Below are 16,104 nucleotides of genomic sequence, written 5' to 3'. Positions count from 1 at the left end.
ACAGACAAAAGAGGGCGCTAGACACATTTACCGTGCTACCTATAAACTCCCTGTTGAATAATGTCTGTAACACATGTCAACAACTTCAAAAACGGAACTCAAAATGAAGAAGGCCTATTTTATTGTTAAACCTTTATTCATTCAACAAACAATGTTGGCAGATGAAATTGATATGACAAAATAAAATAGTACAAGAAGTTTTGCGGTACAGCAAGGTGGAATATTTTTCTGCCCAAGTTTCTCAAAAGAAGTCCGAAACTTCTGCGAGTGAAAAAAGAAACCACACCAGCCCATCAGAGAAACAATAATATTAAAGTCTGGCAGCTGGTAATAGGCGGAGGATGCCAACATGTATGGCAGTGGATTCTGTCTCCATGGCGAATGTGTAGAAATGTCCAGATAAGTTACCGTCCCGCCTGAGGATGGGGGACAACACTCCAGGACACCGATGTGGCAGAGGAGATTCTGTCGTTGTCCCAGGGCGAATAATTCTGTCCGCGAGATTCGGTCCCCCTCATGGAAATGTATGTTTCAAAAGAGGGCGCTGTCATAAAAAGGTTGTACACAGATCGCCATGTGGGGGACCGAATGTCCAGGGCGGGGAAGAATCTCCTGCCACCCCCCCCCCCCAACCCTCTCTATATGGCGAACGGTGTACACAATTTCTTCTGATAGCGCTCTCTTTTTAATCAACCTACTCCAGCACATTGTTTTTTGTCAAACTGGGGGAGGGGGTGGGGACCTCCGGAGGAAAGACTTCCCTACGACGCACCGGCATAATGATTATTAATAGTATAAAAAAAGCCAACCCAAAATAATTCAATAAAAATACAGAGATTTGGGTATCATGGCACACCTTAAATTTTATTGACTTTACTGACATGTATAACATTATTTTATAATAAAAAATATGTGTGAACAATTAATAGTAGGGCTAGTTCAAAAGCAAAACCCCAGCTTGAAAATCCGATAGAGGAAACTTGAGTAAACGAGGGGAAACTAAGTCTCGGTACTATTCCGACATTGAGCTTTAAGCAGAAAATAGTACAAACATTAATTTGTTAGCTTAGCAGAAATGAGCACCATTCACAACTTGTTCATGTTACCATGTTACCTTTATTCTTCGGATACGCATTGTTGTGCCTCGGCAGCTCTGTTTGTCCTGATAATAAAATATCGATAAGTATGCGCAATGTCGTTGAAAGCAAGTGAACAACAAAATGAAAAGAATTTATCTATGAATTAGTCCAATAAAATTTTAAGTAAACGATAATCATTATTTAGAAAATCACATTCAATCCAAAGTTTTGACAAACATAGTTATTACATAAATCCAGTTGTGATTTGCGCTTGTAACGCTTTCAAACCCACTGAGATATCTTTTGACTAGAAATAAATCACATGCATTACAATAATTATTATTCGTGGACAACTTATAAAAAATATTATATACATGAAAAGAGGGTTTTAAAAAGAAAGATTTATCCCAACTACCGTTACTGCTGTGATAAGAAGCACGCCCTCTATACTATTGCAAGGAATGGATGGTATAATTACTGTGCTAACAGTTTTCGAAGCAACTGTACTTTTGGCCACAGTGTTTTTTATACTAACAATGAAAGCGGCGGTTTAAAGAAATACACAATCAAATATTTTGTTTCCAAAATAAGTGAACAATTTTACGAAAGTTTAGAAAGCGGAACTCTGTCCTTAAAAAAGTGAAAATTGTTTTAAAGGAACTGGACACTATTACTCAACACAATTGTTAGCATAACATGTATTTTGGTAATTAAAGAGCAATAATTATAGAGTTGTTGAAAAACATTGTGAGAAACGGCTCCCTCTGAAGTAACGTAGTTTTTGAGAAAGAGGTAAATTCTCACTCAAATTAAAAGATCTCAGGCTTGACTCCTTTATTGGGCATTTGAAAGCAAACAATTGTGCAACAATTTTGTTTTTCTCTTTTTAGTATTTTCTTGCAATTTCAATGACAAACCTTTTCAAAGATTAGTTATTTAATGCATTATGTTGGGATACACCAAGTGAGTCTTTGACAAAAATTAATATTACCAAAGGTGTCCAGTGCCTTTAAAGTAGACGTACTTTAGGCTTTCTACAATCGACACTTCTAGCGGTCTTTGTCAACTGACATTTCCCGCCAAATTGTTTGTTCTTATCGTTTCTTGCTTGGTAGCACATTCTCCTTGTATTTCCCGCTCACGTTCCCAGGGGGATCGTAGTTGAACACAGCGAAGACTTCATTTTGGTTACGAGGATTAACTGCCACACCGATGCCGAGACTTTTGGATTGTTTCCATACAACTTGCGTAAAATGACCTGTGTAAAACGATAAACAAACGGTTAACTAACTCATATAAACCAGATTAACGAAGATAAACCTAGCCTTGCTCAAGGCAGTCGCACTATTCACTCCGAAAAGACGCCGTGTAAACCCACCCGTATACCCTGTACGTGGTGCGTACGATCACACCGCATGACCCACCCGTATACACACTGTCACATCGTACGACCACTGCGCACATAAGTCATCCGCACTCGTACCACTAACCGCTTGCGGAGGCCGTCAGGCCGACACCTCCGCATGCGGATAGTGTACGGGGCATCGTGTCGTGCGATGTTACGCACAGTGAATACGGGTGGGTTTTTATACAGCGGCGGTCTTTTTTCGGAGTGAATAATTCGACTGCCTTGAGCAAGGCTAAGATAAACCAAGTAATGCAAAAAGGGATTCATAAACCATTCCAATCCCTGATTTATAGAAACCCAATAAACTAACTTATAAACAAGTTTAAAAAGGGGATTAACCATTACCAACTCATTTAGCCTACTAGTATGCACTGAAAGTGTTTTCTCATTCCCAACCAGTCTGCAGGGTGGACTACCCTATACGCCCGAAGATAGCAGCAAAATTTTATGAATTCTAGACTAAAGTGACCACTAACAATAAATATAACATTTATTCAAAACGTAATGCGGAATACGAACGTATAAGCGTGAATGTACAAACCGGTGGTTAACTTTCTGAGCACATGCAGTTGAATAATTTATAAGTCTTTCGAAAATTGAAAATAATTATCTTAAAAAACATCTGACCTGTTCCTGAGGAGAAGCCTCCGCTGCTGAAGTTATATCTGTTGATTTCATCATAGAAAGACTTGACTGCTTTGTCTCCTAAATCAATCAAATCAAAATCAATCAAATCAGAACAAAAAATACCCAATTAGAAAGGAATTTTGGAAACATTCTTAATGCTTCTGTTGGGTGACAGGCTGCTAGCCCTGCCTGGCGGTCATTCACTTTCGTATTATACTACAGTGACAAGGGAAAGTTCCAGTAATCATGGCCATGTGAAAAGGTAACTTTAAAATTTCCCCGACCATATTAATTTTGAATTTTGGGGGTTCAACATCGATTTGCTAATAAGAAGTACACGTTGTGTAAAATTTCTAACGATTTATAATACGCTGTAATTTAGTTTCAGAAAAGTGAAAACGTATTTTGATTTACAATTTAATGGGTCATAACTGGTTGCACTGTGTTTATTGAAATCTACAAGCAATGAACGAATGTTACCTCCTCAACCAAAGTGTATCCACGCGTAAAAAAAAAACATTTAAAACAATATTAATTTTACTTCATGGTTCGTACTGTCATGACATGCGTAAAGTGCCAGACGGCTGTTTCAACATTCCAATGCGTCCAAACTGATGATTTTTTCATCCCTAGCGGAAGTGAATTCGTCCGCACTGTTGCAGGGGTCACACCCTCTAACGAGCGCCACATCCACCCTCATAATAATTCAATGGAACTCTTTGGGGACATAAATAATATGTCACAGAGAAACCATATCACCGTGGGACTAACTTGTGCATCTGTTTTTGTTGTAAATGAACTTTTGTGATGCTTATAATATTTCTAGCAATGTACTTATCATCCTGTTCATAATGGAATACGGAAGCCATATCCACATTATTCATGGCACTGCTTACCGAAAGCAAAAAGGCTCACTAACTTGCAAGATGTAAAGGTGTGAATAGATGGCAATAAGTGTGTACGGGTCATAAATGGGTGTGGTTAATTGTTGGTTGGGGAAGGATGGAATGTTATTTGGGATGGGTGACGATGGGTACCAACGGGTTTGAATGGCTGGGAATGGGTGGGTTGAATTGTTTGGGATGGGTGACGATGGGTACCAACGGGTTTGAATGGCTGGGAATGGGTGGGTTGAATTGTTTGGGATGGGTGCCGGTGGGTGCCATAAATTACGGATATCAGTAGTTGATCGTTGTGATGGGTGGCAATGGATGTGAATGCTCTGTATAATGGGTACCAATGGGTAAAATCGTATAACCTGACCTGTCATTTCCTCCAGTCCTCTAGAGTCGCTTCCCCAGTAGATGTTCTCTCCGTACTTGTGCTCCGATCTGTGCTGAAGCTGCGCATTCTTTGCCAGCTTATTGGCCCACTCCTGCGCGTATTTGCTGACGTTGCCATTCATCTTGATGTTGGGGGCGCCATGCATGGACCTGTACTTGTTGTGGGCCTTGAGGGCGTCTCGTTTGAACTTTGATTTGTAACCTGTGAGGTCAGAACATAATACAATTAATTTTATTGATTTAATTTAATTTCATTTCATTTATCAATTCTGGTTGTGAAGCCAGGGGTTGATTTCACAAAGAGATAAGATTAATCTTAAAGATGAGTTGTCATTATTTGTATTGTGACACCACACTTTGCTGAGCGAGCAAAAATCAAATAATTGGAAGTTATATCAATCCTGGGTCGAGTTCACAAAGAGTAGGACTAGTCCTAACTTTGGACTAGTCCTAGGGGATATAAGAAACGTACGGCTAGTCCTAAGTAAGGACGAGTAACTCGTCTTGAGATAAGACTTGTCTTAACTCTTTGTGAAATCCACCCCTGGCTCTATGTGAAATTGGGCACATGGAACTTTCAAGCAAACTTATTCACTGTACTAGCCAAGGACCCAAATGGAGAAAGGACAAAGAAGGGAGACTTGTTTTAGATGTGGGAGGAAAAGCCAAGAGAATTATTCCAGGGAAAAGTAGGGACTGAAAACCCAAATCCACATAGTGCCCCTGGTGGGATTTGATACGGGGTCAAAGAGGTGTAAGGCAAGGGATGATACCACTACGACAACCAGGTGCAACGGCAAACCTCACCTAATTATACTCACACCATGCAAATTTCAAATCCTTGTATCTGTTCAATCTTAAGTTGGAGATGCGAGAACTCTTCTAATGGCCAATGATGTAATTTTAAATTTTAAGAATTGAAAGTATTTGAGCCCAATAATAGTCGAGATATTAGAACACATTGCCATTGATCTGTTTGAATCCCCCTTTAGTCTGGCAGGCTGACATTCCTTTATCGTTACTCATCACTGCCGATGATGTCTAGATTACCGACTCACTCTCTCCCAAACAGACAGATGGAATGTGTCGTGACATTCAACCCTGTCTGGCCTAGACTGAAACATTAGAACTGGTTTTGTCATTGTGGTATAAGGCCTTTCTCTGAATTTGATGTTTGGGGTTTCGTCTGTGGAATTGTGTTGAGCTTGATGTGATATTAACATTGGGGCTGTTTGGCATTGAGACTTGATGCACCTTACTAAAAAGAAACCGTGGTATGTCTTTCTTTGAATTGGACCGTGTAAGGTTTTTGTCTGAGGAATTGTGTTTGTAACCTGGGCCCAATTTCATAGAGCTGCTAAGCACAAAAATGTGCTTAGCAGGAAATTTCTTCCTCGATAAAAACAGGATTACCAACCAAATTTTTACGTGAATATCAGGTTAACGCATGCAAACAACAGCTGAATATCAGTAACAAGCAATATGCAACAAATGGAAACTTGGTTGGTAATCCTGTTTTTATCAAGGAAGAAGTTTCATGCTAAGCAAATTTTTGGGCTTAGCAGCTCTATAAAATTGGGCCATGATGTGAAATGAAACTATAAGCCATTTGGCATTGATATACTTGGCTGCACCACCCCGTAGAAGAGAAACTCTTTACGGAGATACACCAATTGAGAAGACTTGTCTTTGACAAATAGTGTCCAGTGTCTTTAACTTTGCTAATTGGTAATTCAAATAATTTGAAAGCCGTCAGAATGGATTGTTTAAGAATGGTCCAATATTGTGCCCCGTTGTTGACTTTCATCCTGGAGCATTTGGGGTTACAATATCCCTCTCAAATGGCTCTGTTACAAGGTGTGAGGTCTTTTTCCATGATGGAGTTTGGCCAGTTTCGTTCAGTGTGTTTTACTTTCATCTTTGAAGTTCAAAAGCTCATCTACGGTATTATCCTACCAGCAAATTAAAGGGGGAAAATGAAGTTAAGTTGTCATAAAATATATTTGGTTTGTTTTCCAAAAGCTGAGAGACTTTCAAATATTTGTTGAGTATTTATGAATGTTTTAGCATTCGTTGTTGGTTACTTTAAGAGTCGTGCACCCAATAGTAACGTCTTTAATCAAAGCTACTACATATAGTTGCCCCCCCCCCCCAAAGTACCCCATGTTAAATATTGCCTATATGTTTTCGCTATGATGTGGCCTGTAGATTTATCAGAACTTGCCTTTGTATGACATGACAGTGCCAAGACTTGGACATCCCGTCATGTTTATTACACGATCATTAGTGGAAGCTGCATGATCGAGGTATGTGCCATTTGACATACTGGGAATTCCAGAATCGGGAAGATCTTCCAGATTAATTTGATGAGTTATCAAAAGGGAATCCATGTTTATTGTGACGTCATGAGACCGCTAGACCAGACTACGCCGACGGATTGATGAGCAGTGTTCGAAATAGGGATTTTTAGAGCAAATAACGCAATTTTTTTTTTTTACATTTATACCATAGGTCCTTTTGGTCGGTATGCAGCGCTGCTTGCAACATATAATTCTATTTAATCTTTTAAGATGATAAGCTTTTATAGAAAAGCAATATTATAGCTAATTTCCTCCCATCCATGTCCCCTCGGGGCCGCCGTACTGTGTAATTAAGCAAACTGATAACAAATTATTATTGACAACCATTCAGTGACGTCGCTAATAATAATTACTGAATAAAAACTGAATATTCATTAGAGGCCGTGAGGAGGCCGTAATATTGACCATGGCGCTATCAATAAGTTATTGATTTGTACTAAGAAAGGTGTCATCTGATTCAATATCTCATTAGCATAATAATAATATGCTGATGCATCTCATTATGTGATGTGGTTGAGGAAAGGTCACTTTCAAAAACCAGGTTACTAGGCTTTGGCACTTGGGCCCAATTTCATAGCACTGCTTTACGGGAAAAACATTTTCGTGCTTACGGTAGCAGACAAATTTGCTAAGTTGCAAGCGTATTTTACAGGTTATTTTCGTGCAGCAAGCGCTGGAAGATTAGCACACCTTTTCGTATAGCTTACGGTTAGCAGCGCTACTAAGAAATAGAAATCGCTCAGTAAGCACAAAATCGGCCGCTAAGCAGCGCTATGCAATTGAGCCCAGCTCATAGACCAACCCAGTTATCACGATGACCATTGGACAGATCTAAAATGTTTCACACCTAACAGGTTGCACCTGGGCCTACATGGTGTTATGATATTAAATGTTGGAAATCTCCGCATAGACTAAAATTGCAGAACTTCTCAATTTTTTGAGAGAAAATGGGGAAAACAACGGGTTTTGATCTCGCGACAAAGTCCGAAATCCGATGTTTGAAAACGGCAAAAAAAATTAATTATTCATGTAAATTTGCATCGGGTATAAAGAATATTACTTGATTGTAGGCTTACACCGATGTGTGTATTAAGCACAGTATCAGCGATGTTTTTGTCACCACAAGTTTTCGTGACCACATATTATTTGAAGGTTTGCTATTTCATGTGTTGGGTTACACAAAGTGCAGTGGGACCCTTTCGGTACAGATAATTTACAGGGTTTACAGAAGGTAATGGTGAAAGACTTCTCTTGAAATATTATTCCATGAAATACTTTACTTTTTGACGAAACATTAACCAATATAAATTCTCGATATCGAGAATTACGGATTTATTTTAAACACATGTCATGACACGGCGAAACGTGCGGAAACAAGGCTGGGTTTTCCCGTTATATCTCCCGACTCCGATGACCGATTGAGCCAACATTTTCTCAGGTTTGTTATTTGATATATAAGTTGTGATACACGAAGTGGGGGCCTTTGACAATACTGTTTACCGAAAGTGTCCAATGGCCTTAAAAGAGCAAAGATACAAATAAAGACCACTTCAGTTCAAGCGATGATGAGCGCATTTTTTATCTGTATTCCATTCTTTAGGCCATCTGTTGAAGTTTACTCTTTGCAGCTCGTGTCAATTTAATATGTTAATAATTTACTGTTATGGGTAGCAGATGAAAAAGCTTCAAGTTCGTATGGTGAACATCTTCCTACCACAGAGTAACTGATGACTCATGACAATTGTATTCCATGTTTTTCGGTTAGAGAAAAATTCAACATGTTTAAGGCAGGGTATACTTTTGGTAACTGTCAAAGACCAGTATTCTCAGGTGATGAGTCCAAATTATAGGCATAAAATAAAAAAACTCAAATAGGGCTCGATATTATATGGTCATCGAAATTTAAAAAAAATAAAGAAAACCTCAAACGGAAACACACCCTTTGTTGCATATAATGTTGTGTGCGTTCAGAAGCCTGAGATGAGATAGGCCTCATGAGTATAAAGCCTTGCTCAGGTTAAGATGCGAAACTTTCGGATGAAAAATTACATATTTCTCTTAAAGGGAACATGTTAATTGCCAAAGACCAGTCTGTTCACTTGGTGTATCCCATCATAAGCATAAAATAACAAGCCTGTGAAAATTTGAGCTCAATCGGTCATCGAAGTTGCGAGAAAATGATGAAAGAAAAGACACCCTTGTTGGACAAAATTTGTGTGCTTTCAGATAGTAATACGTTATTCTAGTGAAAAATTACCTGTTTCTCAAAAACTACGTTTTACTTCAGAGGGAGTTGTTTCCATAAACAACAGCTCTCCAATGCTAGTTACCAAGTCAGTTTTTAGGTTAATATTGGTTTTGAGTAACTATACCAAACGTGTACTTTCCCTTTAAAGGAACATAACAGAATAACATGAATTGGTTTTGCTAACAAAACATTTGCTGGCAGTGTAAGCACTTAATGTAATCCATCATTACATAAACTGACAAACCTGTAGAAATTTGGGATCGATCGGCAATCCGGTCACATTTTGCATGACATCGATGCACAAAAAACAAATAAAACGCTCACTGAGTGATAAACTCCAAACGCGAAGTAAGACTTTTATTAGAAAAAACTAGAAAAACCTGATTGTTTTTTGTGGAAAACCAAAGACCCATTATGAAGTAATTTTTGGTGTTCAATGTGTAAAAGGACCCCACAAGTACCCAGTGGCAATAACAAATTAATTAGCATTGAATGCCACAAAACAATCAAACATCATCACCTGGTGCTGCATTCAACAATGAGTCCATGGCCAGCCATTAAAGGCAGTGGACACTATTGGTAATTACTCAAAATACTTATTGGATAAAACCTTTTTTTATGACGAGTAATGGGGAGAGGTTGATGGTATAAAACATTGTGAGAAACGGCTCCCTCTGAAGTGCCATAGTTTTCGAGAAAGAAGTATTTTTCCACGAATTTGATTTCGAGACCTCAAGTTTAGAACTTGAGGTCTCTAAATCAACCATCTAAACGCACACAACTTCGTGTTGCAAGGGTTGTTTTTCTTTCATTATTATCTCGCAACTTCGATGACCGATTGAGCTCAAATTTTCACAGGTTTGTTATTTTATGCATATGTTGAGCTCATGAGATACACCAAAATGTGAAGGCTAGTCTTTGACAATTACCAATAGTGTTTACTGCCTTTAAACAATATGATTGCAGTAAAAACCTCGCCAATTTCAGATCGTCCCTGTTATTTTCCAACAGTTCCCCTGTGGGGCTAGATGGTGATATGAAGCCGCCAGCTGCTCGTTGTAGTAAGCTTCAGCGAGACGTATCTCCTAAGGGAATCACATATCAAGGTTTAACTGCTGGGTGCCAGCAGTGTATGCTAGAGCGCGACCAGAACGCGACCAGAACGCGAAATGAAATGAAAAAAAAAGTTAAATAGAAAATAGAAAATGATAAACCATGTCAGATAATGCGAGGGTGTTCCTTAAACTTACGAAATTACTGAGATTCCCTGAGCATAATGAAGCCACAAGGGGAGGGGGGGGGGGGAGCAAATATCGAGCAACAAATTAATGTTTCACTTTTTCATAAACCGTACATTTCTCTAGATTGTCTTTTACTTGACTCGCGTAAAAGTGTCACACGCATGACCATGTTATACACCATTGCCAATTTATGATCGATCGAGAAACCTTTGGAAATCATTCAGTTTATCTTCTTTTATTTTAACTCATCATAAAACCAAACCATTGGACTTCGAACACTGGTTGCAGTTTCGAGAACCAAATGTCGATTTATTTTGGTTAAAGACAGGGTCTTGAACTTCGCTCTGGAAGGGGTCACAGTTCTCCTCTGGTAAGGGGCAATGAGAACACTGCCAACTTAAAAGTGGGAACTTTGCTACGGGCACCACAGCAAAAGCACAGGGCACTACTTGATGTGGGTGTCGTGTCGTGGGTTATTTTGAGGCCGGTAAATGCCGTTCAGTCAATCTTCGCATTGTGCTCACTTCGATTTAGCCAATTGAAAATGTTATTTCAAAAAGACAAGTTTACAAAGCCCCTGCTGGCTTGTTGAACAAATTCACATGGAGAAGTATTGTATAACTCCTATTGATGCACAAAGTGCACTACAATTCAAAATTTACAAAGGCAAGCGAAAAAGGCTGATTTTCTCTCGCTTCGGCAACGAACAACGTCTCCACGTTTGCGTGAATAGTAGTTTATTTATAGTGTGGAAATGGAATAAAAAGCAAATTCCATTGTCGTTTAGTTCCACCTGCACCACCACTCAAGCGAAACTGTGTAGGCATACTCCTTTCAGGCTTTCACAACCTAGTGTCCTAAAAAGAGCTCCACACGTGTTTCATAATGAACTACAAACCTCCAAAATGTTACCCTTTCAGGTCAAAGACCCCCCTTTTAAACCCACATACTAAGCCAATCATTCAAATCAGTGCAGTCATTAGATCAAAATCGGAAGTGAAGGGGAACAACTATGAGCCCCTTGTTCTCAACTGATTTGGACATGCCATTGCATTTGCATCAAGAGGGAACATTGCAGAACATGGTGGTAGTGCTTTGGGAAAGGTTGGCAGCAAAAAGAAGAAAATAAGCGGCAGTTACGGACACTGCATCAGTTTGATCCATTTCCTCATATTTTTTTGAAAAAGATTACGGGCCATCTGACCCCCAAAAGGGTCAGGCTTATTTGGTCACAGACTTTGGCTAAAATCTGACATGTAGGAGGTTTCGGGCGTACTTGGTATCATAGATCTACAGAGCTCATTATTCGATGAAATTAAAAATAAACCCATTTATCCTGCATGAACAACCTCTTGTCTGGTAAACTCATTTTGCCAAAGTGAATGTTTCCGCTATCAAAATAAGTAATCAGTTGTTATATGAAACTGTAACAGTAAAAGCATTGTACTCTTGTGACGTCCATAATGTAAAGAAATATAGGTACCAAAATAACTTTGATTTTAAAATTTATTTCTGGTTTTAAATTTACCGCTTGATTGGGGCAAAGTAATTCATACGTTTTGTCAATGTTGCATAATGAGTAATTCGAAATGAATAATAAAAATAATAAGGACCTAGTCAAAATGAGAGTGCATTTACACTTAATAAAGGTGTATCTAGACACTATTGGTAATTGTCAAAGACCAGTCTTCTCACTTGGTGTATCTCAACATATGCATAAAATAATAAACCTGTGAAAATTTGAGCTCGATTGGTCATCGAAGTTGCGAGATAACTATGAAAGAAAAAACACCTTTGTCATACGAAGTTGTGTGCTTTCAGATGCTTGATTTCGAGACCTCAAATTCTAAACTTGAGGTCTCGAAATCTAATTCGTGAAAAATTACTTCTTTCTCGAAAACTACATTACTTCAGAGGGAGCTATTTCTTACAATGTTTTACACTATCAACCTCTCCCCATTACTAGTTACCAAGAAAGGTTTTATGCAAATCAATATTTTGAGTAATTACCAATAGTGTCCACTGCCTTTAAACAAAATTAATGGCAACATAGGTACGGGGTGAAGCAACAGCTTTTGTTGTAGTTATGAGGTACAAAGTTGCGCAACTACGTTATCAACTGTTCTCTATACAGGAAACTCATCCTTATCAAGTCTAGCCCTCATTTTGAAGTACTTCCATAATCTATGCTGCGTATGTATAAGGTCACCCGTATTGTTGTTGTGTTGATTTGTCTAACTAACTGTCTGTTCATACAACTCTAGAGAGCATTGGACGGGAATAAAACATTGCCGCTATGCCTAGAGCAAGGACAGGCCAACGGACATCGTCTCGAAAGGTAGAACTAGGAAAGCGTTAATTATCTCTAACAGGCTTAGTGCTTCAGAGCAGTAATGTGTAAAATGACAAGATAAAGCCTGCCAGCCATAAAATCGTGCTAAGCACATACAAATCTTTCCCAGCAAAAAACTGTTTACTAGCCCAAATTCCTTAAAGTTTACATTGTTTCAACTGAGGCCCAACTCAGCTTTTAGCTCAGCAAATAAAACAGTATTTTCTACTTAACAGCTTTATGAAATTGGGCCCAGTATGAGTAATTTTTGCTTACATGTTTTTTTTAATTTACTCTTACCGCTTGGTCCGGTCGATCCACCGCTGAAGCAACCTCCCATTGTCTTTCCTGTGTTGGTAGAGAACTTTAGAAGCAGCGAGGTAGTGCACTCCACACGATACCAGTATACCAACTGACCCGACTTGGTTTGATCTCCTATACACGTCCGTTAGCTAATGCGCGTGTGTCCTGAAGGCACACTGATCCCGAAACAGCTTCCACAATAATTACGTGGTATTATAGGGCACTTTTTAGAGTACGTGTCAACACAGCTCGAGCTAGTGGGAAGTTGACACCAAAGCTATGTGAGGTCTGTTATGAACGTAAATTGAAATAAAAATGAGGCATTGGATTCTATTGTGGAAGTGTGAGGGAGCGTGGGTTGTGTTATGTGTTTTTCTTTTTCTTTATCGGGGTTCTATAAGCGACCACAATGTGGTGGGCTCAACACCCGTGACCAGTGGAGGGACGGCCACGGTCTGTCGACCCCGCCAAGGTGACTGCCTTAGGCTTGGGGCGGTAAGAAGTTACCTTTAAACTATATTTTGTCGTTTGTTGTTGGGTAAGACCTTTGTGGAAAAACAAAACAACAAACCTTGGAATATGGTTTTAGAAATGCGATAACTACATAATATCAGCATAGCATGCTTCACAATGTAACTTATTTTGTAGTTTTGTACGTTTATTATAGGCACTGGGCACGTTTGGTAAAATTGTCAAAGACCTGTATTCGTACTCGAAAATAACACATCTGTGAACATTTTGGCTCAATATTGGTAATCGAAGTTGAAAGAACTAGTGAAAGAAAAAAATAGCCTTGTTGCACAAATTTGTGTGCTTTCTTCGATGCCCAAAAAGAATTAAGTGAGAAATTACCTCTTTCTCAAAACTTGCGTTACTTTAGAGAGAGGCGTTTCTCACAATGTTTTATAATCAACAGCTCTCCGTTGCTTGTTACCAAGTTGGTTTTATGCTATTTATGTACTTTTAGTAATTACCTATTCGTTGTCAGTACCTTTAAAGACAAGTTTGTCGTTTGTTAATCGGTATAAACCGACATTTCAACAATTACTGCTTCTGAAAAGCGACATGAGCATGAGCCTGTTTTACAATGTTGATTTTTTTTTTTTTTTTTTTAGGTTTATTAAAATAACCAAATTTACAAATATTTTTTGCGACCCATTGTATGTTTTTATAATAATTTATAATAGAGAAAATGCTCTCACAGGTAAATACTTATTATATGTCTTTAAGGAAAACAACAATTTGTTGTTGTTTTTGTCTGGTCATGATCTTGTTGGACGCTACCCCCCCTCCCAAAGAAAACGATTTCAAAAAATTCCATTTCGAAGAACCCGTCCCAGAAATGCCCGTCGCCTGCTTTTGGCTTAAAATAACTGTTTAGACAGGGACACCTTTAATTGGGCAATAAATTGCCGTAATATGAGTTTGTTATGGAATGAATGGATTGGAAAGATGTTTTAAAATTAGAATATAATTATCCACACAAAATGCCTCGAGATTGTGTGGTTTTCCTTTTACTTGGTGAATTATAACACGGTCCGCCATTTATTCTTGTGAACTTCATAATCAGCTGTAGGCTTAAAATTTCATACTAAAATTATATTTGTTGTTCTTCTTATGTGATACCTTTAACACTAGGCCTATACAAATATATAGACGATTTGCAATTTGTTTTATTGATAATCAGCAAACTGTGGAAAGATTAAGATTAATATTTTGTTTTGTTTCGTTAGAAACTACAACCTGCTGGCTTATCCAGATCGATTTAATTCCACTGAATAATCGATAATAAACAACACAAACTCAGAACAAGTACAAGCAAACAAAATAAATTATGGTAATTAAACACGTTTATAATTAGACATAATGATTGTTTGAAATCCTTTGTGCAATATCGACAGTTTAATACACACATTACGTCATTGGTGATAAGCCTGCTAGCATGACGTCACACTTAATGCCCTTACGTGAAATACGTCATGCGCATACGTTCTACTTTGAGGTCAGAGGTGAGAACTAAAATGTACATTGTTTAGTCGAAGAGCACCATGAAACAAGGCATCACGCTGGTGTACTTATACAAAATTAAATTCTCAACAATTCTGGGTGATTTCTGGTAAAAATTGTGGCTGCTTCATAATGTAACCTCTCCGAATTTGGTCTGACTTGTAGTCTTATTTCAAGATACTGCTGATGTTCAAATCATGGACCATAGGGACGTCTTGAATCAAGGCTAAGCAGCAGTTGAAATTGTCCTGCCATTAAAAGCTATTATACACTTTCGGAACAGAAACAAAGTTTCACAGATTTACAAATAACCTACAGGGTTTACAGAAGGTATGGTGAAAGACTTCTCTTGAAATATTATAACATGAAATGCGTTACTTTTTGAGAAAACATTAAAACAATTATCAATTCTCGGTATCGAGAATTACGGATTTATTGTAAACACATGTCATGACACGGCGATACGTGCGGAAACAAGGGTGGGTTTCCCGTTATTTTCTCCCGACTCCGATGACCGATTGAGCCTAAATTTTCACAGGTTTGTTATTTTATATATAACTTGTGATACACGAAGTCTGGGCCTTTGGATAATACTGTGTACCGAAATTGTCCAATGGCTTTAACACAATATTTATCTAGCACATAGGTTGCCTAAGGCTCGAAGGTAAATAATGAAGCTGTGGACGGAAATCATAGAATTTCAAAACAACATTAGTGGCGGGAAGTTCTGGAGACGTACAGGGTTTTTCTCGGTTGGAAACCAACCCTGTCCGGTTTGTATTAATGTCTTCTTACTATCAATAATAGCAAAACAGGAAACAAAAAAGGTAAAGGTTAAAGTTCAACATCAAACTTGGAGTCAAAGCGTTTTAATAGCTGTTGCCATACCGACGACTATTTCGTCGCACTGTTTGGGCCTAACTTTAAGTGTTCACAAGAGGGCGGGACGCTAGTTTCTGGAGGAAAATGTTGATTTCAAGGCTAGTTCGTCAAGATAACAAGTTACCACATGCTTTCAATCTTTGAACTAAGAATTACACAATAGACAATAAGTGAGAAAACCAACGATGCTTTTTTGTTTCAAGGGAGGACAAAGAAAAGTGTTGATCTAAACTAGAACAATGGGGAGCAGCAGCAACAACAACAACAACAGCAACAAAAACAAAAACAACCACAACAACAACAACGACGACATCAACAACAACAAAAGCATCAA

The 16,104-nt window shown here is 38.5% G+C and overlaps 1 protein-coding gene across 1 annotated transcript; it reads right to left on the bottom strand.

The window, feature by feature from the left end:
- Positions 1-837: 837 nt before the first annotated feature.
- Positions 838-13,177, bottom strand: LOC117301651 (Golgi-associated plant pathogenesis-related protein 1-like). The gene is made up of 4 exons (XM_033785673.1): positions 12,879-13,177; positions 4,378-4,599; positions 3,115-3,192; positions 838-2,337 (listed from the first exon to the last, which is right to left on the bottom strand). Exons 1-4 carry the CDS (start codon positions 12,916-12,918, stop codon positions 2,174-2,176), a joined length of 504 nt encoding a protein of 167 aa, XP_033641564.1. The 5' UTR covers positions 12,919-13,177; the 3' UTR covers positions 838-2,173.
- Positions 13,178-16,104: the final 2,927 nt, after the last annotated feature.

Source organism: Asterias rubens, chromosome 17 (genome assembly GCF_902459465.1).
Source record: "Asterias rubens chromosome 17, eAstRub1.3, whole genome shotgun sequence".
Lineage (NCBI taxonomy): Eukaryota > Metazoa > Echinodermata > Asteroidea > Forcipulatida > Asteriidae > Asterias > Asterias rubens.
The sequence above is the reverse complement of the archived record's forward strand: the minus strand, read 5'-3'. Positions and strand labels throughout refer to the sequence as shown.

Excerpts from the sequence above, each read along its gene's own strand:
- LOC117301651 (XM_033785673.1), bottom strand. The coding sequence starts at position 12,918 with ATGGGAGGTTGCTTCAGCGGTGGATCGACCGGACCAAGCG. Across the intron at positions 4,600-12,878 it reads TGGATCGACCGGACCAAGCG|GTTACAAATCAAAGTTCAAA; the intron begins GTAAGAGTAAAT and ends CTGACCTCACAG. Across the intron at positions 3,193-4,377 it reads AGGACTGGAGGAAATGACAG|GAGACAAAGCAGTCAAGTCT; the intron begins GTCAGGTTATAC and ends TGATTGATTTAG.